Source organism: Rhagoletis zephyria, unplaced genomic scaffold (assembly GCF_001687245.7).
Source record: "Rhagoletis zephyria isolate East Lansing unplaced genomic scaffold, Rhagoletis_zephyria_1.1 Rzeph_scaffold_00082, whole genome shotgun sequence".
NCBI classification, from domain to species: Eukaryota; Metazoa; Arthropoda; class Insecta; order Diptera; family Tephritidae; genus Rhagoletis; species Rhagoletis zephyria.
Genome location: NW_016157166.1, coordinates 452,451 through 480,030, shown reverse-complemented (window position 1 = coordinate 480,030; position 27,580 = coordinate 452,451). Strand labels below are relative to the sequence as shown.

Here is a 27,580-nt window from a genome sequence, read left to right as displayed (position 1 = left end):
AATTACGGTGACCATAAATATATTTTGAAAATGCAGGACAATTTTTCAAAAAATTTACATACATATAATTGCGTAGTATAAAAATAACAAAANGATAAAGATAAATATTAAGAAAAATACGAGGATGAGTAAAGATGAAGATAAAGGAAGGAAGATTAAAATAAAGGTAATTATAAAGAAAATGATATAGTCACAGAGACTCAACCTGGGAACTAGAAATGTTCGATATTTAAGAATCGATATCATGAATCGATTTAGTTCACTTCCATCTCGAAATAGTCCAAAAATCCCGAAGTGGTCCCGAAGATTCCGTTAATCCCGAAGAAGTCTGGAAAATCGCGGATTAGTCCCGAGGGCCCCGCAGATTTTCGTAGAACTGGAAGTTGGAAGATACTTGAATATCTTATTTGCGTTGCATCACAAAAGTATTATTTAGTTGAAAAATTGCAAATCAAATTGATTCGCTTTACAAATTTTTATTTCTTTTTTGGTTGACAAATCAAATCACAAATAAATTTTATTTTTTCTTTGGTCAACAAACCAAATCACAAATCAAATATATTTCTTAACTAATAGCGGATTTTAAATCAATATGGATTTAAAAGCACGCAACCCTGCTCCCGCATGACCACGACGTTGACGTTGCTTATATCTCAACAGCAAATTTGATATGTTTCTACGCACTTCTACGATACCCTGCATACACGTTCGTGGGTAACCGCGCTCTAACACTTATTTTTCCTCTTCCAGCGATAAGTGTCCGTGTCCAACAGCAGCGGAAAAAGATATGCAAATAACCCTTTCCCACTGAGAGGATCACATATCTACAAAAAATAAACCANCTAATAGCGGATTTTAAATCAATATGGATTTAAAAGCACGCAACCCTGCTCCCGCATGACCACGACGTTGACGTTGCTTATATCTCAACAGCAAATTTGATATGTTTCTACGCACTTCTACGATACCCTGCATACACGTTCGTGGGTAACCGCGCTCTAACACTTATTTTTCCTCTTCCAGCGATAAGTGTCCGTGTCCAACAGCAGCGGAAAAAGATATGCAAATAACCCTTTCCCACTGAGAGGATCACATATCTACAAAAAATAAACCACCTGTTCTGTTTTGTGGGTTATTTTTTCTCTTAAAGAGGGACGGTTATTTTGGGACACTTTCAAAGTGTTGAGGGATATTTTCGACCTCTGGTCATTGGGTATCGTCGGACCCGAAAGAGTGCGCGAGCTATTTCAGCCGTCAGTTCATTCATCATCTTTCGGTAGATGATGCCGAATGTCGAGTGTCCCGAAGGGTTAAGAAACTACCGAAAACCAGTACGCGTCTTCATGATAAGTAAGTTAGGGAGGCCGTCGGGAAAACAAAAACCTCCAAAACCATTGGCTGCTACGGAATATGCATGCTGATGCTAAACAAATTGAGTGTGGCGGGCGTAGAATGCCTTACTAAGGCTATAGATTCTTAATATACTTTGCCATTTTATACTTATCTCTTGATCATGAAATTTGTTATAAAATATTTGATTTCAACTTTTTACTTCAAAAACATTTTAATGTAGAATAGTTTAAGTTTTTACAATTTATTAATTTTTAAGTATTTGCACAATTTTAATTATAGCGAAATTAACAAATGAACGTAATTGAATAAAAATCGTTTACCGAAAGAAAATTACTTACCGTCTCGTGACATGTGGGAGTCTCACTACTACCATAAGTCCCTCCCCTTTGTGTCGCAACATCAGGGCGCACACCCCCTATAAATCGGAGGAGAGTTTCGGCCAACCCGTTGCTACATGAAGTACTAAGTTCTACAGTTGTTTTCTTTTTGGACACCTCACAAAAAAACGAAATTCCTAGTTCTGGTTGACAAAAAATTTTTCAATTACAGCTTTGTCGTTGGCAAGGATTATCTCAACAGCTACATCGCCATCTTCTGCAATGCCTACACCTATATCCTGTGCGCGCCCAGATTGTAACATACCCTTTAGTATCACAACAATAGCTACAACTTCTGCAGAAAGCATTGTTTCAACGTTAAACCCGGGAACAACTACAAAGGAAAGCCAGTTGCACCAACCATCGGAGGTAGCGGAAACATTTTCATTCCATGAGCAAATTATTATGTCAGGACAGCAAAAGTGTGCCTTGCAAGCGAAACCCAAACCTTTGGTTGTATCCCCGCAACAAGTAATGGTATTATATATGCATAAATTGACACCATATGAGCGCACAGAAATACTAGCATACCCGCAAATATATTTCATTGGTGCTAATGCTAAGAAACGACCCGGTATATTCGGTCCAAATAATTCCGATTATGATAACGATCAAGGTGCATACATACATATACCACACGATCACGTGGCCTATCGCTATGAAATGCTTAAGGTGATAGGTAAGGGCAGCTTTGGACAAGTTATCAAGGCTTACGATCACAAGACACATGAACATGTCGCGCTGAAGATGGTAAGGAATGAGAAGCGTTTTCATCGACAAGCACAAGAAGAAATACGCATTCTGCACCATTTGCGGCGACAAGACAAATATAATACAATGAATATAATTCATATGTTTGATTATTTCACATTTCGCAATCATATGTGTATTACTTTTGAATTACTCAATATAAATTTATACGAGTTAATAAAAAAGAATGGCTTTAAAGGATTCAGCCTTCAACTTGTAAGAAAATTCGCTCACTCACTGCTGCAATGCTTGGATGCGTTATATAAGAATGAGATTATTCACTGCGATATGAAACCAGAAAATGTTTTACTGAAACAGCAGGGCCGTTCTGGTATAAAGGTACGTTGAAATTGGACTTGACGATTAGGACCAGTTTTTTAGTGCATGGCTGAAGTTTAAACTTAGTTTAAACGCTGGAGCTGGCTGGTTTAAATTAGAAATAGCCAAACGATTAAAATTGTGATAAACTGTCACTAAAAAACTGGCCCTTAGTCTGTTTGTTAAGATTTCCAGAGATAATTATCGAACAGCAAATTGCAGAAATTATATTCGATAGAAAAATATCAATAAAAAAACGTTAGTGAAGTCACAAATAAATAAAAAGTTTAAGGAACAGCTGATAGAAATTTTTATCACATACGAAAAAACAAAAGCACAAGAAAAAATTAAAACTGAAAGTTTGGTAAAGCAACCTGCTAGCAAGCGAGAGAAAATTTATATTTGCTTTCTATTTGGAAATCTACTAAATTATTTTAAATTTAAAAGTCCTCAAAAATTATTTTATCATTTCCATAAATTGTAGACAATATTGCTGATGTTAAATAATTTTCCAAGAAGAATTTGCCTTCTCCTCCAAGCGTACTGTTCATTCTCAATTTCCTCAGCGTAATACTTATTTGTGATAATTATAAAAATTATTAACTAATAGCAAAGTCCGAATATAATAATAATATTATTATTTTGGCGCATATACTTTTGCTAAGTGTTTGGCCAAGATTCTCCACCAATTTTAGGAGTTATTCATGATGTTATACCACAAATGAAGGAGCCTCCAACGACAAATGGTTATATAAGAAGCTTTTTCAAAGCAGAAATACACTCGGAAGTTTACCATGCCATGCGACTGTAAATGTCACGGACTGTGTGCTACGCATAGACTATTTGGTCCCAGCGGTACCAGATGAAGATAGAACGCTAAGAAGGCTTATGGTGGACATAAATTAGAGTGTTAACATGTTTAATGAAATTAAGGAGCCCTTGGAGTCCCACTTGGAAGAAATTCTCAAGTTTCCCGACATGGGAAGCAGCCAACTACTTCAGTCGAGTCCGCGATAGCCCCATAGCCCCAGTCATAAGCATAGGAGGTGCTTAGCATTGTTTCGCCGATGCCATGTACTTTTCACGTTCGTCGCCAGTAATGGCCTGCCAGTAGTTATTGTTCTACAGTCTTCGTTTGTAAATGACCTTCGATGTTTTGCTAAACTATTCCACCTCACAACTACTTGTCTGCAGTGTTGCTAGTTTAGCCGTTTTCCGGCTAGATTTAGCCAGTTGCGATAGCAAACAGCAGGAGAAAATTTGGTTTAGTCGGCAGCCGATTTGTTAGCCGCCGTTTCGTAAAAAAATAGCCGTTTTTAGCCGATTTTGCTATAGGCCTTATTTTCTTAAAATCAAAATACATAAGTTTCCATTTTTACAAATTTAACGACCCAAAATTACATGTCGGACTGTGTTATATAAAATTGAAAGACAATTTTTTGCAATCCGAAGAGTCCTAAAACACGGCCGATTTCAATGATTTTTATTTTAAGCGAATATACAGTGACCCATATACATATAAACTGGGACGCCACAATTTAGCAAATTTTCATTATTTAATGCTTATTATTTTTTTAATGTAGCTGGGTACTTAAAAAACCAACAATTAAATCCAAATTTCCTACTTTGTGCAAAAGTTATGAAAAATCTAAAAATTTTCCTCAAATTTAAAGTAACTAGCACTGCCGTTGATTTTTGGCTAATTTCGTGACGGTGTTCCGCATTTTTTTCATAAAAAAATGCGTAACAGCGTCATACAAAAAATCCCAAAAATCAGCGGTCAGTCCTAGCTACTTAAAATTTGCACCGTATTATATTAAAGTTTAATAGACTATAAAACTGCATACATACCATAATTTTTCTAAAGATGCAATAACTGAATAATTGTATCATGCATACGCAGAGAGGTCATTCAAAACGTTTCGAATATATGGACATTAAAATAGAATTAAATAGTTGGATTGATAAAAACTTAAAAAGGGACCTGCTTTTTAAATTAATGGTGTTTTCTTTTCTCGAAATAATGTTGCCATTTTTTCCTCAGCCCTCCGACTAAGCAAAAGTGCAATACTTTCTACTAATATAGTAAGTTTGCACGACGAAAAGTAACGTAGTTCAAATGTTACAATGTAAGAAGGCAAACTTTTTCAATAGAAAAGAAAACGCCATAAGTTTGTAATTGATCTTTTTTTTTATTTAAGTAATACAAAAATGACTTCTGATGTAAAGCTTAGCTACGTATAACGACAGCTTCCTTTGTTAAAAACTAATAATTTGAATTGAATTTACCAGTCTCTGTTTTTGAGATTTATTTAATGAATTTACTAGTCTTTCTACTTGTGATTTATTTCAATCTGAATTTTAGTTGAAGCATTTTAGCAGATTTTTTTTTGCCAATTTGGCCGGTCGGCCCAAAAAGTAATGGGCTAAGTATGTCCTTTCCTACGCTCCACATAAAGCAAAAGTGACGATTTAGCTGGAAAAAAATAGAAAACTGCGATGATCTTTAATATCTATGAAAATACGTATGAAGGTTCATTAATGTTTACCAAACTAAGGGACAGTAATAGTTATAAAGCAACGTTTTGCATTCTGTTAATAGGGTACCCGCAACTTGTCGAATACGTATCGAGCGCACCGGCACCTCTAACCAGCCATACGCGGTAGCCCTGCATTAACTATAGTATGTGTAGATGTAACTTTTTATACCCGAGCGCACTTGTGCACAAGGATTTTATAACTTGTTCACATAACGCTTGGTTGTAACAACCGAAACGAATCCAGATAGATATAGACAATTGTGTACGTAAATGATCAGAACGGAAAGAAAAATAATTAAGCCATATATGTCCGTCCGTCTGTCCGTATACGCGATAACTCGAGAAAAATGGAGATATGTCTACAAAATTTGGGAAGTAGGTAGCCCTTTATCCATGATAGGTTGGGATTGAAAATGGGCAAAATTGGACAATAACCACGCCTACCTCCCATATAGAGGTATTTTTGAAATATGGAAAAATAAGATCAAAATTGGAAGTTGGTTTCCGAAGTAGAATTTTGGCATAAAATAAGACAGTTATGACATTTTTGGAAAATGGGCCTGGCACCACTCACTTATGGTGAAATGCTATATCTCTGTATTCCCTTCACCAATCCCCACCAAACCTCACTAAGAAACCCGTTGAAATTTTTTGACATCACACAAGAACCACGCCCTCCCATATGACGGTAATTTACAGAAATACGAAAACTGTGATAAATTAGTAACTATTTAAGCTAATTTACTCAAAATCGATATATGCAATGGCCTCTTAGCCGAAAATTATATTTAGAGAAATTTTTGGAAAATGGGCGTGGCACCGATACTCATGCCTATATATGTGTATCTCGGTACCGGGTTTATCAATTTCTACCAAACTCGGCACATTTATCAACCTTGGCGCAAAAAAGCAATATGTTGAAAATTTTTTAAATCGCACTTAAATTACCGCCACTTACCATATAACGGTAAATTTCAGATATACGAATACTCCGATACTTCAATAACTAAAGACTCCCCATCGCGTTGGCGATGGCGAATACCGCAGACGATTTAACGATGAGCTGTATGAGCTTTACAACGATATATACATAGGGCAGCGAATTAAAATACAGCGGCTCCGCTGGCTTGGCCATGTCGTTCGAATGGACAGAAACGCTCCTGCTCTGAAAGTATTGAACGCGGGCCACGATGCTGGTAACAGAGGAAGAGGAAGGCCTTCTCTGCGTTGGAAAGGCCAGGTGGAAAAGGACTTGGCTTGACTTGGCATTTCCAATTGGCGTCAGTTAGCACAGAAGAGAAATGACGGTTACAGCGCCAATAAAGAAGAAGAAGAGAAAGACCCCAACTTACAAAAATCTCTTAACAGGACACAAGATTATTGATTTTTGTAAAATGGGCGTGGCACCACCTACTTATCACTACATAGTTATCGATAACCGCCTTATCGATTTCCACCAAACTTGGTCCAATTATTTCAATATATCACTGTTTGACATTGGGAAAAATACTCTTCCTTATCATGCAGTTTACTGAAAGGTGACAAATCGATATCTAATACCTGCGCCGGGTATATAAAGTTCGGTTTCGCCCGAACTTATACTTCTTTACTTGTTAAAATTATTTTTATATTAAAGAAAGACCTACTAGTAAGTTTTTGTTTTTTCATTAGTTTTCATATAATGCCGACTTTCCATTGAAATGACAAACAATGTATGTCATTTAAAAAAATGCCATTTGGAAATGAACTTAATGACTATTTTTTAACGTAATGACACGATAATTTTTTAATGCCTTATGCTTAAAACACAATACCCGGCGAACGGCGAACATTCCCACGACAGCCGGTTCTACGTACCGGAATGACTCGGGTTTTACACGACCAAGGGCGGTTGTTTCGGCGATCTAACTCCGTTCAGGTCGGCGAAGTATCTCAGAAGTTGTTCGACCATAGGGCTGCATTCGCTTCGTTTTCTTCTACTCAGGGCTGGCATCGAGCCAAACCCAGGGCCAGAAACCTACACCTGCTGTGTATGCCAGAGACGACTACACCACAACTCCACCTCAGTCAAGTGCAATGCTTGCGAGGGGTGGAGTCACCTCAGAGTCTGCTCAGGACTACGGACACATCGGCAGGGGACCACGTCGTTTGTGGCCCCCTGCTGCTCAAACAGAGCAGCCTCCACGGCTAACCCCAGTCCACCTGAGCAGTCCCACACAAACACCACACCTCAACAACTTAACAACAGAATAGACCACACCAAGACCGCGACAGACCACAGAACACACACAAGCGCACCACCACCCACACGCCGCCGCCAATCTGCACGGTATGTCAGACCAGGATATTCCGTAATGTGACATCAATCAAGTGCAACACCTGCCTTGGCTGGTGCCACTTTAGGGCATGTTCAGGTCTGCGCACCACGCGAGATTGGACGAGGAACTTCGAGGGCCCGTGTTGCGCAGTACGGTCGAAAACCTCAACCGCGACGCCACCCACCACCACCACAGGGCGGCAACCACCTCAGCAGCGCACACAGCCAATGGCGTCACGGCCACACACATCTCTCACACCCCGCACTGCCACACGTCTCCCGAACCACATGAAGCTCCTTCAATTTAACTGCAACGGGCTTCAGAGCAAGATCGAGAAGATAACCGTCTTTATGGGAAGGCATGGTATACTGATAGCTGCAGTCCAAGAGCCGAAGCTGCACAGCAATTCAACATTGTTGAATTGTGCCGGGTACAACGTGCACCATCGAGATCGCGAGCGAGATAATGGTGGTGGCTTAGCGTTCATCACGCACCACACCGTGCAGTATCGTCTTATCGAAGCAGACATCGACCGCAGGGATACCCCTCTAGAATGTCAGGGCATTGCTATCGGGTCAGGCGATGTTGAGCTCGAAATAGTCAACGTATACATACCCCCTGTCACCTGTTGACCGGCAGGATATCACCCTGATATAGGTGCGCTCCTCAGAGGTGAAATCCGAATGATAGTAGGTGACTTTAATGCGCACCTCGATCTTTGGCACTCAATCCTGTCAAACGATCGTAGGGGGACCGATTTGGCTGAGCAGATAGACGATTCGACATTCTGCACAATGAACGAGGACGCACCCACCAGGATTATGGGCACCTGCTGCAGCTCGCCAACAGTCAGCGCTGGTCTGATAAACAGCGCATCATGGCGACCTATGCTGACTTTGGCATCAGACCATCTGCCCATAGTCATCTCGATCGATAAACCAACCGACTTTGCTTCCGCGGAGCACCGAACATATATCAACTTCGCCAAAGCTGATTGGAAAGGCTTCGCGGAATTTACTGAAAACACCTAGGCTGCTCTCCCCACACCAACCGACGTCCACATTGGTGAACGTAAGTTCCGCAGGGCTGTCACTGCTGCTGCAGCCCGCTTCGTACTGGCAGGATGATCACGGACCCACGTCCAAATTTCCCTGCAGAAGCGGCTGTTCTAGCCGATGAGCGTGACAGCCTTTGTCAGGCCGATCTCGGAGATCCCCGTATCAGGGATCTCAACGCGGAGATTCGGCAACTAGTGAACGTACATAAGCGGAAGAAGTGGGAAGAACATATGAAGACCTCTAACTTCACCTCTGGTGTGAGTAAGCTTTGGTCAACCGTGAGGTCACTGTCCAATCCGACGAAGCATGACGACAGTCGAAATTTCTTTTGGCGACCATGCCTCGTCGGACCCGGAGCGATGCGCGAGCTACTTTAGCCGGCAGTTCATACTGCATCCTCCGGTGGACAAAACCAAGCATCGAGTGACCAGAAGGCTGCACGAACTGCCAACCACTTGTGCACCCCTTGCTTTCACTTGCGGTGAAGTTCAGGTGGCCATCGGGAAGGCGAAAGCCTCCAAGCCATGGGTCCCGACGGAATATGCATGTTGATGCTGAAAAATTTGGGTCCTGCGGGAGTAGCGTACCTAACGGAGGTCCTCAATTTGTCAATGGCTACTCTCATCATCCTAGACATCTGGAAGGTGGGGAGAGTGGTCCAACTGCTCAAACCGGGGAAATCAGCCAACAAAGGAGATTCGTATCGACCGATAACACTCCTTTCCACGGTAGCGAAGACACTAGAGGCCTTGCTGCTCCCGTATTTCACGAACCACCTGACCCCAGCGAAGCATCAGCATGGTTTCCGTAAAGTGCACAGTGCACAGTAAAGTGCATAAACACTCAGATAACTCGTGGCCTTAACCGTAACCGTCCCTGTGAGAGAACGATTCTAGTAGCGTTGGACCTGTCAAAGGCGTTTGACACTGTCAGNACGCTACTAGAAGATATAGAGACTTCCTCTCTCCCACAGAGGCTCAAACGGTGGTCGGCAAATTATCTGAGTGGTCGCTACTCGTCGGTAATGTTTAGAGACAAATCGAGCAAACTTAGGAAAAACAAACAGGGGGTTCCACAGGGTGGTGTCATTTCCCCGCTACTGTTCAACTTTTATATTTCCACCACCAGAGGGAGTCTCGATTGTCTCTTACGCCGACGATTGCTCGATCATGGCGACTGGGAATGGAATTGATGGCTTGTGTTCGAAAGTAAATGGGTATCTCTCCGATCTTTCTCGCTTCTTCACTTCTTCGACGGTGAATAATCCCAAAATACTCGGAGTAACATTCGACAGCCTGCTCTCCTTCTCTGCGCACGCAACCGCTATTGCCAACATAGTACAGAGCCGCAACAAAGTCCTCAAGTCGCTAGCCGGCAGTACCTGGGGCAAAGACTAAGAAACGTTGCTGGCAACATACAAGGCAATAGGCCGGCCGGTTTTAAACTACGCAGCACCAGTGTGGTCGCCGGGGACTAGTAGGACGCAGTGGATGAAGCTACAAACAGCACAGAACACCGCGACCGGATGCCTCCTGATGTCACCCGAACACCACCTTCATGACGAGGAGAAAATGCTCCCAATTAGGGAGCATAACATAATGCTCTGCAAGCAGTTTCTGGTTGGGAGCCACAGATGCGGCCACCCAAACAGACAGCTGCTTGCAGAGGAGCCCTCGCCTAGACACGTCAGGAGGAATCTATATGAACTGACTGACGAAGTCCAGAGGTTCATCAAGCAACCTCTGGACCCGTCAGCATACCGACATGCCCTGAACGGCATTCACAGGGACTCAGTCTCGAGTTATGTAGATTCTAGACCTGTGAATGGCGTTCTAGGCACACAAACACCGGACATTGACGCGACGGAGCTCCATTTGCCTCGGGAGACAAGAACAACAATAGCCCAAGTTCGCTTCTGGCTACTGCAGCAGGTTAAACTCATACCTGAGTAGACTAAATGAGGATGTGCCAAATGAGTGTCCGGCATGCGGAGAGACCNACTTAGGAAAAACAAACAGGGGGTTCCACAGGGTGGTGTCATTTCCCCGCTACTGTTCAACTTTTATATTTCCACCACCAGAGGGAGTCTCGATTGTCTCTTACGCCGACGATTGCTCGATCATGGCGACTGGGAATGGAATTGATGGCTTGTGTTCGAAAGTAAATGGGTATCTCTCCGATCTTTCTCGCTTCTTCACTTCTTCGACGGTGAATAATCCCAAAATACTCGGAGTAACATTCGACAGCCTGCTCTCCTTCTCTGCGCACGCAACCGCTATTGCCAACATAGTACAGAGCCGCAACAAAGTCCTCAAGTCGCTAGCCGGCAGTACCTGGGGCAAAGACTAAGAAACGTTGCTGGCAACATACAAGGCAATAGGCCGGCCGGTTTTAAACTACGCAGCACCAGTGTGGTCGCCGGGGACTAGTAGGACGCAGTGGATGAAGCTACAAACAGCACAGAACACCGCGACCGGATGCCTCCTGATGTCACCCGAACACCACCTTCATGACGAGGAGAAAATGCTCCCAATTAGGGAGCATAACATAATGCTCTGCAAGCAGTTTCTGGTTGGGAGCCACAGATGCGGCCACCCAAACAGACAGCTGCTTGCAGAGGAGCCCTCGCCTAGACACGTCAGGAGGAATCTATATGAACTGACTGACGAAGTCCAGAGGTTCATCAAGCAACCTCTGGACCCGTCAGCATACCGACATGCCCTGAACGGCATTCACAGGGACTCAGTCTCGAGTTATGTAGATTCTAGACCTGTGAATGGCGTTCTAGGCACACAAACACCGGACATTGACGCGACGGAGCTCCATTTGCCTCGGGAGACAAGAACAACAATAGCCCAAGTTCGCTTCTGGCTACTGCAGCAGGTTAAACTCATACCTGAGTAGACTAAATGAGGATGTGCCAAATGAGTGTCCGGCATGCGGAGAGACCCCTCACGACTCGAAACATCTCTTCGCATGCCCGAAAAACCCGACAACCCTAACGACGTTGTACCTGTGGACCGACCCCGTAGAGGCTTCACGCTTCTTAGGGCTGCCGTTAGTGGAACTCGACGACAACGACTGAGATATCAACCGATCTGGGCGGGGTTGTTGTAGCCGCTACAACAACATCAACGGCGAAGCTCGCCGAATTGGGCGATGCCGTCGTTCACCGTTCGCCCTGCTATTTCGCCAACTTTAACAGAATTAGAGCGATAGCGAAAGCAGCTGATACCATTTCGTCGCACTTATAATTTAGGTGACCATATTTTGAAAAACGAAACCATATTTAGAAATGATAAAATTATAACAAATATAAATATAAGGAAAGGGGGAATTATTATAAATAATTTTATTTAAAGCCAGATTTTACGAATCGATCACTGTATTTTTCAACAAACAAAAATAATTCGTGTTATATGTTGTTTTCTTCTAAATCTTTGAAAGCAAAAATATAATACGGCCACCTTTGGCATGTACTGCCGCCATCGCCCAGCAGAGCGATAGAAATAAATCTATCGCCACGAAACGCCGCCGAGCAAACTTCGCATTTCGCTTTGGCTGTGTGCAATTTCATATGTCGGCGGGTGTTCTAATTTCGACAGTGGGAATTTCGTTGTGGTTAGTTCGCCGTTCGCCGGCATTGTGTTTCCACGGTTACTTTGTCATTTGCCATTTTTGCCATTTAATGCCTAGTGGAAATCCATCATAACAGTTTTAAAATTGTAATTACTTAAACAAGTTCTATAAAATTAACTGGAAATAAGTTATTCTGTAGATGATAAAAAAAGTACCCCGGAGTACCCTCATTTAATTTTTATATAAATATTGTTTTAAGTCTTTTAGAAAGTCCTCACAAAAATTTAGGTTTCCCTTTGAATCACTTTAGGAGTAATTGTATTTTGTTTACACCTACCAAATAATCTATTCGAATCAGCTGATAGACAAATACAAAATATAAAATATAATTTGGCAATGTTTTTCAAATTAGCGACTCTATAAATTGCATTTATAACTAGGTGGAGTTTTCTCGTTGATATGAATATTAAAAAAACTGCATTGAAACTTTTTCATTAAAACCACAAATTAAAAAGTGGCATTTTATGACCCATTGGTCGTCAAGGGTTAAGGTTTTTCTTCGTAAAAATGTGGGAAATCGAATTCCAATGAATAAGAAAATTATGTTTGGTTAAATAATATACTTGTTTGGCCATAATTGACATAATGCTGTTATAAAAGAATATAAATTTACCGACTCCCTGCGAAAAATGTATTTGTCCACTTTAATATGAAACATGATGTTTACATGAAATAAATAATAATAATAACAGAAAAATTATGTACAAGTAGATCTCGGACAATCGTTCCTGGGAAATGCCGTGTTAAACAAAACAATGTTAAACGATACAAGAAACCAATACAATAAGGGGATTACGTTCCAATGCACTATTTACATTTTGATATTTACATGAAATAAATAATAATAACAGAAAATTATGTACAGGTAGATCTCTTGCTTAAATCGTACCACATAATCAATCTTATTAGTGTTTTATTTTTGTTCAGCTAAATCGTCACTCTGGGGAAGGGATGCAAACCCACACAAGGGTCTTAGCTAAATATCTGCTGCTTGCACCGGTACAATTAGTCGAGATACAGGTCTTAATCTAACCTGCAACGGAGTAAGCAGCGCTGGCCACTGCCCAGAAGTATTAGCTACGAGAATTTCCGTCGACCCGCTGTGCATTTAACCCTTTATGAAATCATAAACAACATGTTTAACTATCCGCTTTACAATTTTTTGAGTTTGTTATCTAAAATAAATTTCTGTTCAAATTTTTTATTCAACATTTTTTACTCTTTTATTTCGGAAAACGTTATTGAGAAAATAATTAAACGTACGGTAATAATCAAATAACTGTATTAACTAGTTTCTTGAATAACAAGTTGGAGGGATTGTAACCATAATCAGGACAAGTCCTCGGTCGATCGGAGTCAGTTTTTCGCGAAAAATCAATCGCTGAACCCAATGTCAAATTGAAAATGTTCGTATCTATTCGAATTTAGTGGTTAGTGATGCGCGCTACCACTCCGCAGAGCTTGGGTTCAAGCCCTGTTCAACAAAAAAAAAAAAATAAAGTTTTTTCTAGTAGCGATCGCCTCTCGGCAGGCAATGGCAAACCTCCGAGTGTATTTCTGCCATTTCTCATAAAAATGCAATCGCCGTTCGTAGTCGACGTGAAACTGTAGGTCCCTCTCCTTTGTGCGACCACATCAAGGCGCTCACCACAAATCGGAGAAGAAGCTTTGCCAAACACTAACATATTTGTAAGCGACAATCTATTATTATTATTATTACTATTATTGTTGTTAATTGTTTCGTATGTTTCACGAAATATCCAATTATAAGCGGTTTCGTTTAATTTCGCCATGCTGTGGAGTTTGCATAAATGCGTCTTTCTCTACTCAGGTGATCGACTTTGGTTCATCGTGCTATGAAAGTCAACGTGTCTACACCTATATCCAGTCGCGTTTCTACCGCGCACCTGAAGTTATACTTGGATCTAAATACGGACGTGCGATCGATATGTGGTCATTGGGTTGCATCTTAGCTGAATTGCTTTCTGGCCATGCTCTATTCCCTGGAGAAAACGAAAGTGATCAATTGGCATGCATAATAGAAGTGCTAGGAATGCCTAACAAAAACTTGCTAACCAATGCTAAACGCGCCAAAGCTTTTTTTAATCCAAAGGGTTTTCCAAGGTACTGCACTGTACGCACTATGACCGATGGTACAGTCGTATTAATAGGTGGCCAATCGCGTAGAGGAAAGCCACGTGGACCACCATGCTCCAAAAGTCTGTCAAAAGCTTTAGATGGTTGCAAAGATGCGTTGTTCTTAAATTTCATTAGAGGTTGTCTGGAATGGGATGCAGAAAAACGATTGACGCCTGCAGAAGCGCTTAAGCATCCTTGGTTGCGGCGCCGCCTTCCGAGGCCACCAAACTGCGCAAATTGTCCTAGCGAAAGAGAGAACATGGGCAGCAACGGTGGCAGTAATAGTAAGAGTGCTACCGGCGATCGCACACCAATAATTGAGAAAAATCAAAAAAGTAAGTGGTAAATCTCCTAAAAATCATTATTGTTAGTGTCGTTTATCGATTTAGTTTTTATAAATTTATTGATTGACAAATAGACTACGCGCACGATTCACGAACTATCCCAGAAATTTAAGTGCAAATAAAAAATTTAAATACACGATATGTAGATAAAGGTAAATACGATTATGAGTACAGTTAAAATATGGTATTTATGGTAAACGTATTGTTTTTTTTCCCCCGAATTGTTTCAATATTTGATCGGATTCTGACATGCCTTCCATCCTACACATTTAACCATATTAAACTGGTCTGCGTCATTTTCTAAAAGGAGTTTAAAAATTAGATTTTTAATACAAATTTATCCGTTGAGTTATAATTATAAGTTTGGCTCAATTGGAGCGTAGTCGTAGAGAAGTTAGAAAACGGTTTCAACGACTTAAATTGTGTTTTTAAATAATCACCATTTTAACTTTGTCATAGTCAACTTAAAATGCATTTTATCACAATTTGCTGTTAAACTAGACATTTGTATGAAAGTTGCCAAATATGTAGTATTTACCTTAAAGAACATTTATTTTCAAATAAATTGATACCTCACTTAATGAAATTGCATAAGAATTGTCGAAGTTAAGCTTCTTCTTCTTTTTTGGCGCTGTAACCGCCTAAGCGATTTTGGTCGAGTTCAGCAAAGCACGCCAGTCGTTTCTCCTCTGTGCCAACTGACGCCAATTGGAAACGCCAAAGGAAGCCAAGTCCTTCTCCACCTGATCTTTCCATCGCAGTGGGGGCCTCCCTCTTCCTCTGCTACCACCAGCGGGTTCCGAGTTGAATACTTTCAGAGCTGGAGCGTCGGTGTCCATTCGAACGACATGGCCAAGCCAGCGGAGCCGCTGTATTTTAATTCGCTGCACTATGTCCATGTCGTTGTAAAGCTCATACAGCTCATCGTTCCATCGTCTGCGGTACTCGCCGTCGCCAACGCGTAAAGGACCGTAAATCTTCCGCAAAATCTTTCTCTCAAACACCCCAAGAGCCGCCTCATCGGATGTTGTCATTGTCCATGCTTCTGCGCCATATACCAGCACGGGCATGATGAGTGACTTATAGAGCGTGGTTTTCGTACGTCGAGAGAGGACTTTACTCCTGAATTGCCTACTCAGTCCAAAGTAGCACTTGTTGGCAAGAGTGATTCTACGTTGGATTTCAATGCTGACATTATTATCGGTGTTAATGCTGGTTCCCAAGTAAACGAAATTCTCTACTTTCTCGAAATTGTAACTGTCAACAGTGACGTGGGTGCCAAGGCGCGAATGTGCTGACTGTTTGTTTGATGACAGGAGATACTTCGTCTTGTCCTCGTTTACCACCAGACCCATGCGCTTTGCTTCCCTATCCAACTTGGAAAAGGCAGAACAGACTTCGCGGTTTTTGTTACCGATGATGTCGATGTCATCGGCATAAGCCAGCAATTGCACGCTCTTGTAGTAAATTGTTCCTGAGCGGTTCAGTTCTGCAGCTCTTATTATCTTCTCCAACATCAGATTAAAGAAGTCACACGAAAGGGAGTCGCCCTGTCTGAAACCCCGTTTTGTGGCGAACGGCTCGGAGAGGTCTTTTCCAATTCTGACGGAGCTGGTGGTATTGCTCAACGTCATTTTACACAGCCGTATGAGTTTTGAGGGGATGCCAAATTCAGACATAGCGGCGTATAGGCAACTCCTTTTAGTGCTGTCAAAAGCGGCTTTAAAGTCGACAAATAGGTGGTGAGTGTCGATCCTTTTCTCGCGGGTCTTTTCCAAGATTTGGCGTATTGTGAATACCTGGTCTATGGTGGATTTGCCAGGTCTAAAGCCACACTGATAAGGCCCAATCAGTTCATTGACGGTGGGCTTCAGTCTTTCACACAATACGCTCGATAAGACCTTGTAACCTATGCTTAGAAGGCTGATCCCGCGGTAGTTGGCGCGAATGGCGGGGTCACCTTTCTTGTGGATTGGGCAGAGCACACTTAAATTCCAGTCGTCGGGCATGCGTTCATCTGACCATATTCTGCACAAGAGTTGATGCATGCACCTTATCAACTCCTCGCCGCCGTACTTGAATAGCTCAGCTGGCAGGCTGTCAGCTCCAGCGGCTTTGTTGTTTTTCAGCCGCGTTATTGCTATACGTACCTCGTCATAGTCAGGCGGTGGAACGTCGACTCCGTCATCATCGACTGCGGGCTCGGGTTCTTCTTCTCCACAACTTTCCGTGCTGCTACCATTTAGTAGGGCGGAAAAGTGTTCCCTCCATAATTTAAGTACGCTCTGGACATCAGTTACTAGGTCGCCATTATTGTTCTTACAGGAGTGCGCCCCGGTCTTTAAACCTTCCGTAAGTCGCCTAACTCTCTGGTAAAATTTTCGGGCATTCCTCCTGTCGGCCAGCATTTCAAGCTCTTCGCACTCACGTATTTCTGCCTCTCTCTTCTTGTTGCGGCAAATACGTCTCGCTTCCCTCTTCAGATCCCTATAGCGGTCCCACATAGCGCGCGTTGCGCCCGATCGCAGCGTGGCCCTGTAGGCGGCATCTTTTTTCTCTGCAGCTTCCTGACACTCCTCATCGTACCAGTTGTTCTTTCGGGCTCGCTGAAATCCGACTACTTCTTCGCCGGCGGTACTTAATGAGCGGGAAATGTGGTTCCACTGCTCGCATATGTCGGTTTGTTGAAGAGTGCTCTCTGAGAGCAGGTGTGAGAGTCGAGTAGCGAAAGCGCTGGCTGTCTGTTGTGATTGCAGCTTTTCGACGTTAAGCTTTCCTTGCATATTTGGGCGCACATTTTTTGCTGCACATAGGCGGGTGCGTATCTTGGCTGCAACAAGATAGTGGTCCGAGTCGATGTTTGGGCCTCGGAGTGTGCGTACGTCTAAAACACTGGAAGCGTGCCTTCCGTCTATCACAACATGATCGATTTGGTTTCTCGTTTTTCGATCCGGAGACAGCCAGGTAGCTTGATGGATCTTTTTATGCTTGAACCTAGTACTGCATACTACCATGTTTCGGGCCCCGGCGAAGTCGATCAGCCTCAATCCGTTGTCGGACGTTTCGTCGTGGAGGCTGAATTTTCCGACGGTGGTTCCAAAGATCCCTTCTTTGCCCACCCTGGCATTGAAGTCGCCAAGCACGATTTTGATATCATGACGGGGGCAGCGCTCGTACGTGCGCTCCAAGCGCTCATAGAAGAGATCCTTGGATGCCTCATCCTTCTCTTCCGTCGGGGCATGGGCGCAGATGAGCGAGATGTTGAAGAATCTCGCTTTGATGCGGATTGTGGCTAGACGCTCGTCCACCGGGGTGAACGACAGTACTCGGCGACGGAGTCTCTCTCCCACCACAAATCCAACTCCGAATTTGCGCTCCTTTACATGGCAGCTGTAGTAGACGTCGCAAAGCCCCAGACATTGTGTGCCTTGCCCCGTCCAACGCATTTCTTGGACGGCGTTGATGTCAGCTTTTGTCCTTACGAAACCAGCCGGGCAGAGGCACCTTCCCCATTAAGGGTCCGGACATTCCAGGTGCATGCCCTCAAATCGTAGTCCTTTAAACGTTTGCCGTGGTCGTCATCATAAGGGGGGGTTCTCATCCGAGGCTTTGCCTTGCTTCTTCACTGGAAGTCGTATTTACGTGGCGGGTCCCAACCCCAGCGCACAACCCATTGCTGGGACGGGGATGGTTTCGCAACGAAATACACGTTTATATAGCTAGCCGCTTGCTCCAAGCAGACACCCGCATGCAGCCGCACCTACTGGTGAACAGACGCTGCAGACTTCAGTGAGCCCTTAAACCGAATAAGTCAGAGTGGCCCCACCAAAGCTCCCTCTCTTTCTTCCGTGACCCAAGGCTCCACTCGGATTGGTTACCGCATCTCGCACATGGGTTGCTCACTTTGCCCAGAGTGCGCGAACGAGGACGCAAGAGTCGGGATTGAGTATAGCCATGCAACTGTAACTGCACACCCAGCGCAATGACTATACCCCATTGCACTCCATTGCGAAGTTAAGCTATTTAAGCAAAAATACGGGCTTGAATTTATGTGTGTGTATGTAGCGGACTTTCAGATTTTTTGAGCTGGGTGGCTAAGGAATTCATCGATATTTACTTAAATTTGATATATACCATGGTTCATTAGCACAAAATTCGTTTTTCATAAAATTTTAGGAAAATGGTCGTGGCACTGGTTACCTTTTCCACTCTTGCTCGGGAGAGATTTTTTGAAAATATTTAACGTTTTGCGAGGCTAGGCGTTTCTCATTCGGAGAGAAAAACGAAGTTAACAATATAATAGAAAAAAGGAATAATTGGACACAGTAACTCACAACAAAGTAACAACTATCCTCTAACATTAATCGAGGACTGTTTAAAATACTTAGAGGGCAATACAATTTTCACTGTCATAGATCTCGAATCGGGTTTTTATCATGTAAAAATGGGCAGCGAATATATAAAATATATATTTTTTTATCCCAAACGGCCAATATGAATTTTTAAGAATGCTGTTTGGTTTGAAAAATGGACCCGCCATATTTCAGAGATCTATTATAACAATTTTAAGAAAATTTGTCGATAATAACAAAATTATGGTATATAGGGATGATATAATTCTGTGGTCTGTGGTCAATAACCGCCTAAGTCGACTTAAGAAAGAATTGAGTTATATATGCTATAGTTTTCTGCAACTACTATTCCATGTGTATGTGGAACTCCTATCTCGTTACCTAGGCTATTTAAAAAGTTATAGATGAAAATATTTTGGTTTACCCATAAGGTTAACATTACAATCCAAATCTTTAAAGCGTTTTTTCTCGAATTCAGGTTTTTCGACTGAGGCGATTATTGCTTATGACCACAGAATTATTGCAAACAACACCATAGATGAGCATTATGAGTTAGCTCAAAAAGTTTTGAGACACTTAACTGATTATAGTCTCCGTATAAAGTTAAATAAATGTAAATTTGCGTATAGTGAGGTAGAATATTTAGGATACAAAGTAGCAGGTTGTGGAATTCGGCCTTCAGACAGTCCTATTAGTGCAATTACAAATTTTCCGACGCCCATAAATCAACGAGAGTTACAATCATTCGTAGGATTATGTTCGTATTTTCGAAAGTTTGTCCAATCCTTCTCGCTATAGCCCGTCCGTTATACGAGCTTCTGAAAAAAAACTCCAAATTTTTATTTAGTGAAAAATGTGTTTCCGCTTTTAAGAACCTTAAGGAAAAATGAAAATCAGGACCCGTAATAGCAATTTATAATCCCAAAAATGAAACCGAACTGCACTTCGATGCAAGTTCCAACGGCCTCGGAGCAATATTAGGTTAGGTTAGGTTACACTGGCCGGCTGTTGCGCCTTACATAGACCCGTTGGTCCTTTGTAGTGCCAGATGGAGGTCCGTTTTACTGCGGTCTAAAGTAGTCGTCGTATAGGACGTCAACGCTTTTTGCGAAGTTCAAGAGTGCCTTAATATCCAGTTTTGAAACCTCCTCTAGTCCTTTAAACTGCGAAGCTCCGAGATAACTAAGACGATTTCTAGCTAAGGCCGGACAGAAACAGAGGAGGTGTTCTAACGTCTCACTCATGCCTTCCTCCCTGCACTTCCTGCATGCGTCACTGTTACTAATGCCCATTCTGCTTGCGTGGGATGCCAGTAGGTTGTGGCCCGTCATTAGGCCGACAACTGTCCTGCAATCCCTACGTGACCGTGTAAGCAAGAAATGGGTGTTTCCTTTGCTGCTATTGCACATGATCTTGGTGGTTTTGCATGTCGCTAATGCGTTCCATCTCCCCCTGATCCGGCACCCAGCTCTTTCGGAAATTTCATTGTAGATCGTTTTTAGCGACTTTTGTATTTCCCGTACTGGTTCGCTAGCAAGACGGATGGCACTTTTGGCAATCTCATCAGCTATTTCGTTGCCTAAAATGCCCTTGTGGCCTGGAACCCAGTATATATGCAGCCGTTTACTCTCGGCCGCCCTGTCTACTGCTTCCCTGCTTCTAAGGACATTTTCTGACGCAATACGATGTGAGATTATGGCCTTAATCGCCGCCTGGCTATCGACATATATATTGATAGTTTTTATATAATTTCCTGCGTTGCTAGCTATCTCAGCAGCTTTCCCTACAGCGAAGACTTCCGCCTGGAAAATACTGCAGTACTCTGGAAGCTTGAAGGGTTGCCTGAGGTCTAGCTCGGCGCAATAGACTCCGGCGCCCACTCCATCAGCCATTTTTGATCCATCCGTGTAGATGTTATACGTTACGCCGGCGGGTCGCGTGCTCATGCGCCATCCGCCCTCCTTAACCGTAGCTTTAAACCTTCTTCCCCAGATGAAGCGTGGGGGTATGTGGTCTATTTTGTCCTCCATCCCCCTGCATATCGAGCTGTGCCCGAAGGTTCTTGCGGAGAATTCACCTAAGGCCATCAATCTCGTGGCGGATTTCGCTGCAGTGCTCTCCACCGCGATGTCGATTGGTGGTAGGCCAAGTAGCCTTTCAAGTGCCGCCGTTGGAGTGGTCCTTAGCGCTCCTGTTATGCACAGTGCAGCGAGCCGCTGTAATCGCTCCAATGGTTTTCTATACGAAATTTTGTTTGCAGCGGTCCACCATACCAGAGCACCGTAGAGCAATATGGGCTTAACTACCGCTGTGTAACACCAATGCATGAGGCCAGGGGATAGGCCCCATGTGGTACCCAGCATCTTTTTACATGCGTAAAGGGCACCACTGGCCTTTTTCACCCTTTCCTCCACATTTAGCTTCCACATCAGTTTGCTGTCCAAAATTACTGCCAGGTACTTGGTGTGATCCTTGATTGATAGCTCCGCCCCGTTGAGCCTCGGGGGTTTCCACGCGGGGATTTTGTACCTTCTTGTGAACAGTACCGCATCCGTTTTGTCAGCATTTACCTCTAAGTTGACTGTTGTCGCCCATCGATGTACGACCCTTAGAGCGCTTTCCATTACGTTACTGATCGTGTCTAGGAATTTCCCCGTAACAACTATAGCTATGTCGTCCGCATAGGCAATTAGTCTGGGTGCTTTCCCTTCGAATTTTCCCAGAAGCTCATTCGCTACGAGTAGCCACAGGAGTGGTGACAGAACACCACCCTGAGGAGTTCCTCTATGCGCTAGTCTGAGCAACCTGGCTTCGTTCCACTCCGCCTTAATTTTCCTGCAGCTCAGCAGGCTTTTTATCCATAGTAGGATGGCAGACTCTACCTGGGCTGCTTCTAGGCTTTCCATTATTGCCTCATAGGAGACATTATTAAATGCCCCACTTATGTCCAGAAAGACCCCTAGGGCATATTCTTTATGCTCCAGAGCTTTTTCTATTACCGCGGTTAGTGAGTGAAGTGGAGTCTCAGTGGATCTACCCTTCGTGTAGGCATGCTGCGCCTTTGATATGCTGGCCGACGGCAGCTTATCCCTAATGTAGGCGTCCAGAATCTTTTCGAGCGTCTTTAGAAGGAATGAAGTTAGACTAATTGGTCTGTATTCTTTCGAATAGAGGGGATTTCCCTTGCCCGCCTTCGGTATGAATACGACCCTCGCCTCTCTCCAAAGGACAGGCACATAGTTTAGTCTTAAACATCCCTCGTATATTGTTTTCAAGTATGGTGTCAGCACTGCGGAAATTTTTTGCATCATGGCTGGAAAGATACCGTCTGTGCCTGGGGACTTAAACGGCCCGAAGCCATCGATTGCCCACCGTATTTTTTCTTCCGTTATGATGTCCGGGGGGACATTTTCCACGCTATCTCCTAGAAGTTGCAGATCTATGCTGTCTGTACACCCCGGAAAGTGTGTGTTGACTAGGTCTTCCAGTGAGTCCTCACTGCTTCCAGTCCACTCTCCACATTTTTTACGTAGTAACCTTGGATTAGTCGGGTTCTTGGATAGCAATTTCCTTAGCCTGGCTACCTCGGTTGTTTTTTCTAATTCGCCGCAGAAGCTCTTCCACGACTCCCGCTTGCATTTACGAATCTCTTTCTTGTAATCCTTAAGTACTTCCTTGTATTCCATCCAGCAGAACTCGTCATCGGCTACCTTGGCCAGTTTGAAGAGTTCCCTAACATTTTTCCTGAGTGCTCCGAGCCCCCTGTTCCACCAAGGTGGCTTTGAACCTCGCTTGGCATGTAGCGGAGGGCATGCGATGCAATAAGCTTTATTTAGAGTGTTGGTAAGTGAGACTACCAGTTCCTCCAATTCAGAGTGGGAGTCACTTACCCTATACTTGGTTAAATTCTTCCTCACTACCCTTTCATACAATTCCCAGTTTGTATTCCTGTGATTTCTGAAGGTTTCGCTTTTTGTACGGGCTGAGAATTTTACCTGAAATCCTACATACCTATGGTCAGAGAACGAGGGTGTACTAAGCACCTCCCAATTCTGTACTCCGATTCCCCCACTAGTGTGGAGTGTTATGTCAAGGACGTTCTTCGAGGTAGGGCCAATATAAGTTGGTTCCTCACCCCGGTTAGCTATATCTAAATTACTTATTAATATAAAGTTTAGTAAAGACTCACCCCTTTCGTTGGTATCTCCACTCCCCCATACTGTGTTGTGCGCATTGGCATCCGCGCCTATGATGAGTGGGCGTTTCGCCTTCTCGGCCTCTCCCACCAACCTCCGGAGCTCGTTTGGTGGCGCCTCCTCGTCGTGAGGCATGTAACAAGATGCAAGGAGTATTGTGTCATCCTTGCCATCCTTCACAGCTACCACCGTCAGATCATCTGAAGAGAAATTAAGATCAATATAAGAGTGTATACTTTTCTTTACCAGTATAGCTGTTCTTACCCTGTTTGTTGCACTCGGGATGTGCGTATAGTAAGTTTGCGACTTTAGTCCAGCTACCACGTTTCCCGACGCTATCCATGGCTCCTGGACTAACGCCGCATCGTAGCCGATCCTCTCTAAATTGAGGAGGAGCTCGGCAGAGGCGACCTTGCTTTTATGCAGATTTATTTGAAGAACCTTCACTGCAAGGATCAGGATTCTTTTCGGGGTCGGGTAGAATCTCCGGATCGCCCTTCTCGGTCTCCTGGAGCTTCAAGGTGGCCTCCAGGATCTCTCCCAGATCCTTCTCGACCTCTCGCTCCTCCAGCGTGTTAGCATTGTTATCGGCCAGGCTTCGCTTCTTCAGGCGAAGGTATACGCTACCTATGCCCTACGCCATCTTCCCGAACCTAGCGTATAGTATGTCTTCGGCCGGCTTGTTGATTTGGAGGATGTAATTTTGGCTGCCATCCTCCTTACAGGAGTTGGTGACCTTTAACACCCTCCAATCTCCCGTCGGCACGTCTGGGTTCTGTCTCTGCAGAAGCCGCAGCGCATTCTCCGGTTTTACCGTGCGGGGTATGAGCACCTTCGCTTTCGGTATGGATGGTATGCAGCTGCGGTCCACAACCTCCAAGACGGCGCCCTCCCACAGGCCTTGAAGCGGCGTAAAAGCTTCCTTTACCCATAGTAGAGAGGGATCGTCGTTGCATTTTATTATTTTCACCCCATTTAGCCACCCCGCACCATCGAAAGTTGGCATGGTCGTGGTGGGGTCCCCATCCATTTTTGCGACAAGCGCATCCAGCAGCTTATGCTCTACTGCTCCCCAGCGCTCCTGAGAGATTTGTCCCAGCGGATTGCTCCGGTCTATGAGTGCCACGATAAGGTGTCTTCTGGCTATCTCACTGGCCATTGCCGCCGCTCTCGATGTAGTCGGTCTCTCTAGATCGAGCCTGACGTTTGGCTTTGCAGCGTCGTCTCTGCGCCTCGATTTTTTGGCTGGCCTTGCTGTCTCGCTTTCAGCTGACCGCTGCCTTTTAGCCGCGATTCCTTCCTCTATCCGGTTTGCGAATCCCGGATCCGTGGCAGTGAATCGTGGCCTTGCCGCGTAGTACGCCCGGCCTTCCTCCATTTTCTCCTTAGCCCAAGCCAACCTTTCCTCCTCTTCCTTCGTCCGGTTGGACTTGCAGCTAAGTCTCTCGTGGACTTTGACCGCCGCCTTGTATATTGCTTTTGCCTTCAACCCCTCCTTACTGGGTTTTGCCCTAGGCCTTTTCTTTGATGCCGAACAAGCACCTTTGGCATCCCCCGGAGAGCGTAGCAAGGCCTCCTCTTCTTGCGTGCAAACGCTCTCACCGCTTTCGAGGTCCGAGTCTTCGTGGACTGTGGCACCCCTGCGCTGTAGCGTCGCTTTGGCGGTAACACTACAACCGCTGTGAACCGCTCCCTTCACAGCGGAGGTGTGGCCGCTGGCGACACAGCAAGTAGACTCGCTGTGCCCGCCGGTGGTAGTAGCCACTTCTCCCACCGACGTTTGGGCTGATATCCCAGCCCGCTCTTCTTCCTTTCTGGCCTCCATGATGAGTTTTTATGTCAGGGAACCTCTACCCCTAGCGTTTTATACCTACCGCCAGGTACCTCGTTAGCAATGGCAGAAGTAGGCATACACCCCCCTCCCCCAGTTTCATATGCAGAGCAAAGCACTAGGAAGAGAAGGATGGATACGTATTCCTGCCTTCGCTAGACGCCGCCTGCTCCCACCGCCAAGACCCGCTCTAGGTACTAGCCTAGGTGCTAAGCCATCGCGGTGACAGCAGCGACGCCCATTGCCCAGTCGGCACCCGCGGGGAGGATTTAGCTAAGAGGATTTTTGCCGACCTCGGAGCAATATTGGTCCAGAAACAAAAAAGACAATAGTTTCCACCCAGTAGCATATTTCTCAAAAAAGAACGTCAGAGGCCGAAAGCCGCTATCACAGTTTCGAATTGGAAACACTAGCAGTTATCTACGCGTTACCGAGGTCTAGAGTGTATCTGGAGGGCTTAAATTTCAAAATAGTAACGGATTGTAACTCACTAGCACAAACCCTTAATAAAAATCTAGTTAACAGTCAAATTGCAAAATGGGCGCTAGAGCTTGAAAGCTTCAACTACACAATATCCCACCGGGCAGGTACGAAAATGCCGCACGTAGATGCGTTAAGAAGAGCAAATTCTGACGGGATAGTAGCTGTAGTTGATAGCGAAGACATAGATTTCCAATTACAATTTATGCAAAATAGGGACAAAGAAATAACAGAATTGAAAAACCAACTGGAGAAGGAGAAACTTACTTACTTACTAACTTCGCGATGGAAAATGGGGTAGTTTTCAGAAAACATGGCAATCAGTTATTGCTATTTGTCCCTAAGGAGCTAGAAAGAGAACTTATAAGGTCAACACACGAGCAGTTGGGGCATCAAGGTGTCGACAAGTGCTATCAGAAACTTAAAACAAACCACTTAGGACCACTTCCGTCACTGCAATCAAGAAGGAAGCACATTTTAGTAATAATATATGCGTTCACTAAATACATTAAATTATAGCCAGTACTACCACTAGTACCAAAGAAGTAACAGCAGCCCTAAACAAATATTTTGAATACTACAGCCGACAGTTCTTTTACGTCCAAATAATTCAAAGAATACTTTGGCGACAGAAACATAACCCATATAAAAGTAGCAGTGCATTCGCCTCAAGCTAATGGTCAGGTAGAAAGAGTGAATCGAAGCCTAGTAGGCACGTTAACAAAACTGAGTGAACCTGTAGCCCATAGCGCCTGGGTAAAACAACTGCTGAAAATTTAGTTCGCATTTAATAATTCTGTTAATAGTTCAATAGGAATAACCCCAAGCCGAGCCCTTTATGGTGTAAATCAAAGAGGTGAAACCTTAGATAGACTAACATAATAACTAGACGAGCATATTCTAGCCCCAGCTAGGAAGGGACCTAGAGTCAATACGAAACACCGCAGGAGAGCGTGTTAGGAAGGCTCAGGAGTACAACTTACTGCGTAGTGAACAGAGGAGCGGCAGGACAGAGGAGTTTGAAATAGGGGACTTTGTCGTTATTAAGAACGTAGGCAATACCGTAGAGCCTTTTGCCAAAATTTAACGGCCCATACGTTATCCACAAGAAACTCCCCAACGATCACTACGTAGTTAAGGACATAGAAAATGGGCAGATAACTCAAATCCCGTACGATGGTGTAATCGAATCCCGAAACATTAAAAAATGGAAAACGAAAGAAAGCGATACTTAACCATTGGTAAACAATTTGCATATACTAGAGATAAGAATAACTGTGTGCGGTAATCTATGTGATCGAGGCCGATCACACTTTGTCAGATTGGCTAAGCTGTAGTAGATTAATATGAAGTGTGTAAACACAGTATTATAATTACTCTGGTAACAATATGGCAACACTGATATTGTCTATCGTAAAATATGTGCATGGTCAGGGGCGGCGGAAGATGTGGGTATGGTGGGTAGTACTACCCAGCTGAAATTTTTAAAAGTGGGTAATTACCCACCTGAAAATTTTGTAGAAAAAAATAAGTCCAATTGAAAATCCTGTATTTACCACACCAGAAGAATATTTTCGGAAGATGTATTATGAAATTTTTGACCAAGTTGTTTGCTCCCTGACAAGTAGATTTGATACTAAATCGGCAACGTTTTATAAAACTTAAGAAAAGTTCATTCTTGGTGAGACAGTGGATTTGAAGAAAATATCAATGCAAACTCAATAGCGATAAAGATATGGCGCACAGAGCAAAATTCAGAATCTGTGAAAGATGTGCAATTTTTGCGGAAAACGAATTGTTTGTGCGACTTGTTTCTGTATATGTACGCTCCATTAGATTACTTGTTACAATTCCAGGGTCATCATGCTCTAACGAGAGGCGCTTT

The 27,580-nt window shown here is 43.7% G+C and overlaps 1 protein-coding gene across 8 annotated transcripts in view; it reads left to right on the top strand.

The window, feature by feature from the left end:
• Positions 1-27,580, top strand: part of LOC108373575 (putative dual specificity tyrosine-phosphorylation-regulated kinase 3 homolog) — a 165,150-nt gene that overhangs the window by 59,393 nt on the left and 78,177 nt on the right. For all 8 annotated transcript variants that reach the window (XM_017629491.1, XM_017629526.1, XM_017629505.1 and 5 more), the window contains 2 exons: positions 1,903-2,819; positions 14,185-14,827. In XM_017629491.1, coding sequence (XP_017484980.1) covers positions 1,903-2,819; positions 14,185-14,827 — 1,560 coding nt within the window. The remainder of the gene's footprint in view (positions 1-1,902; positions 2,820-14,184; positions 14,828-27,580) is intronic.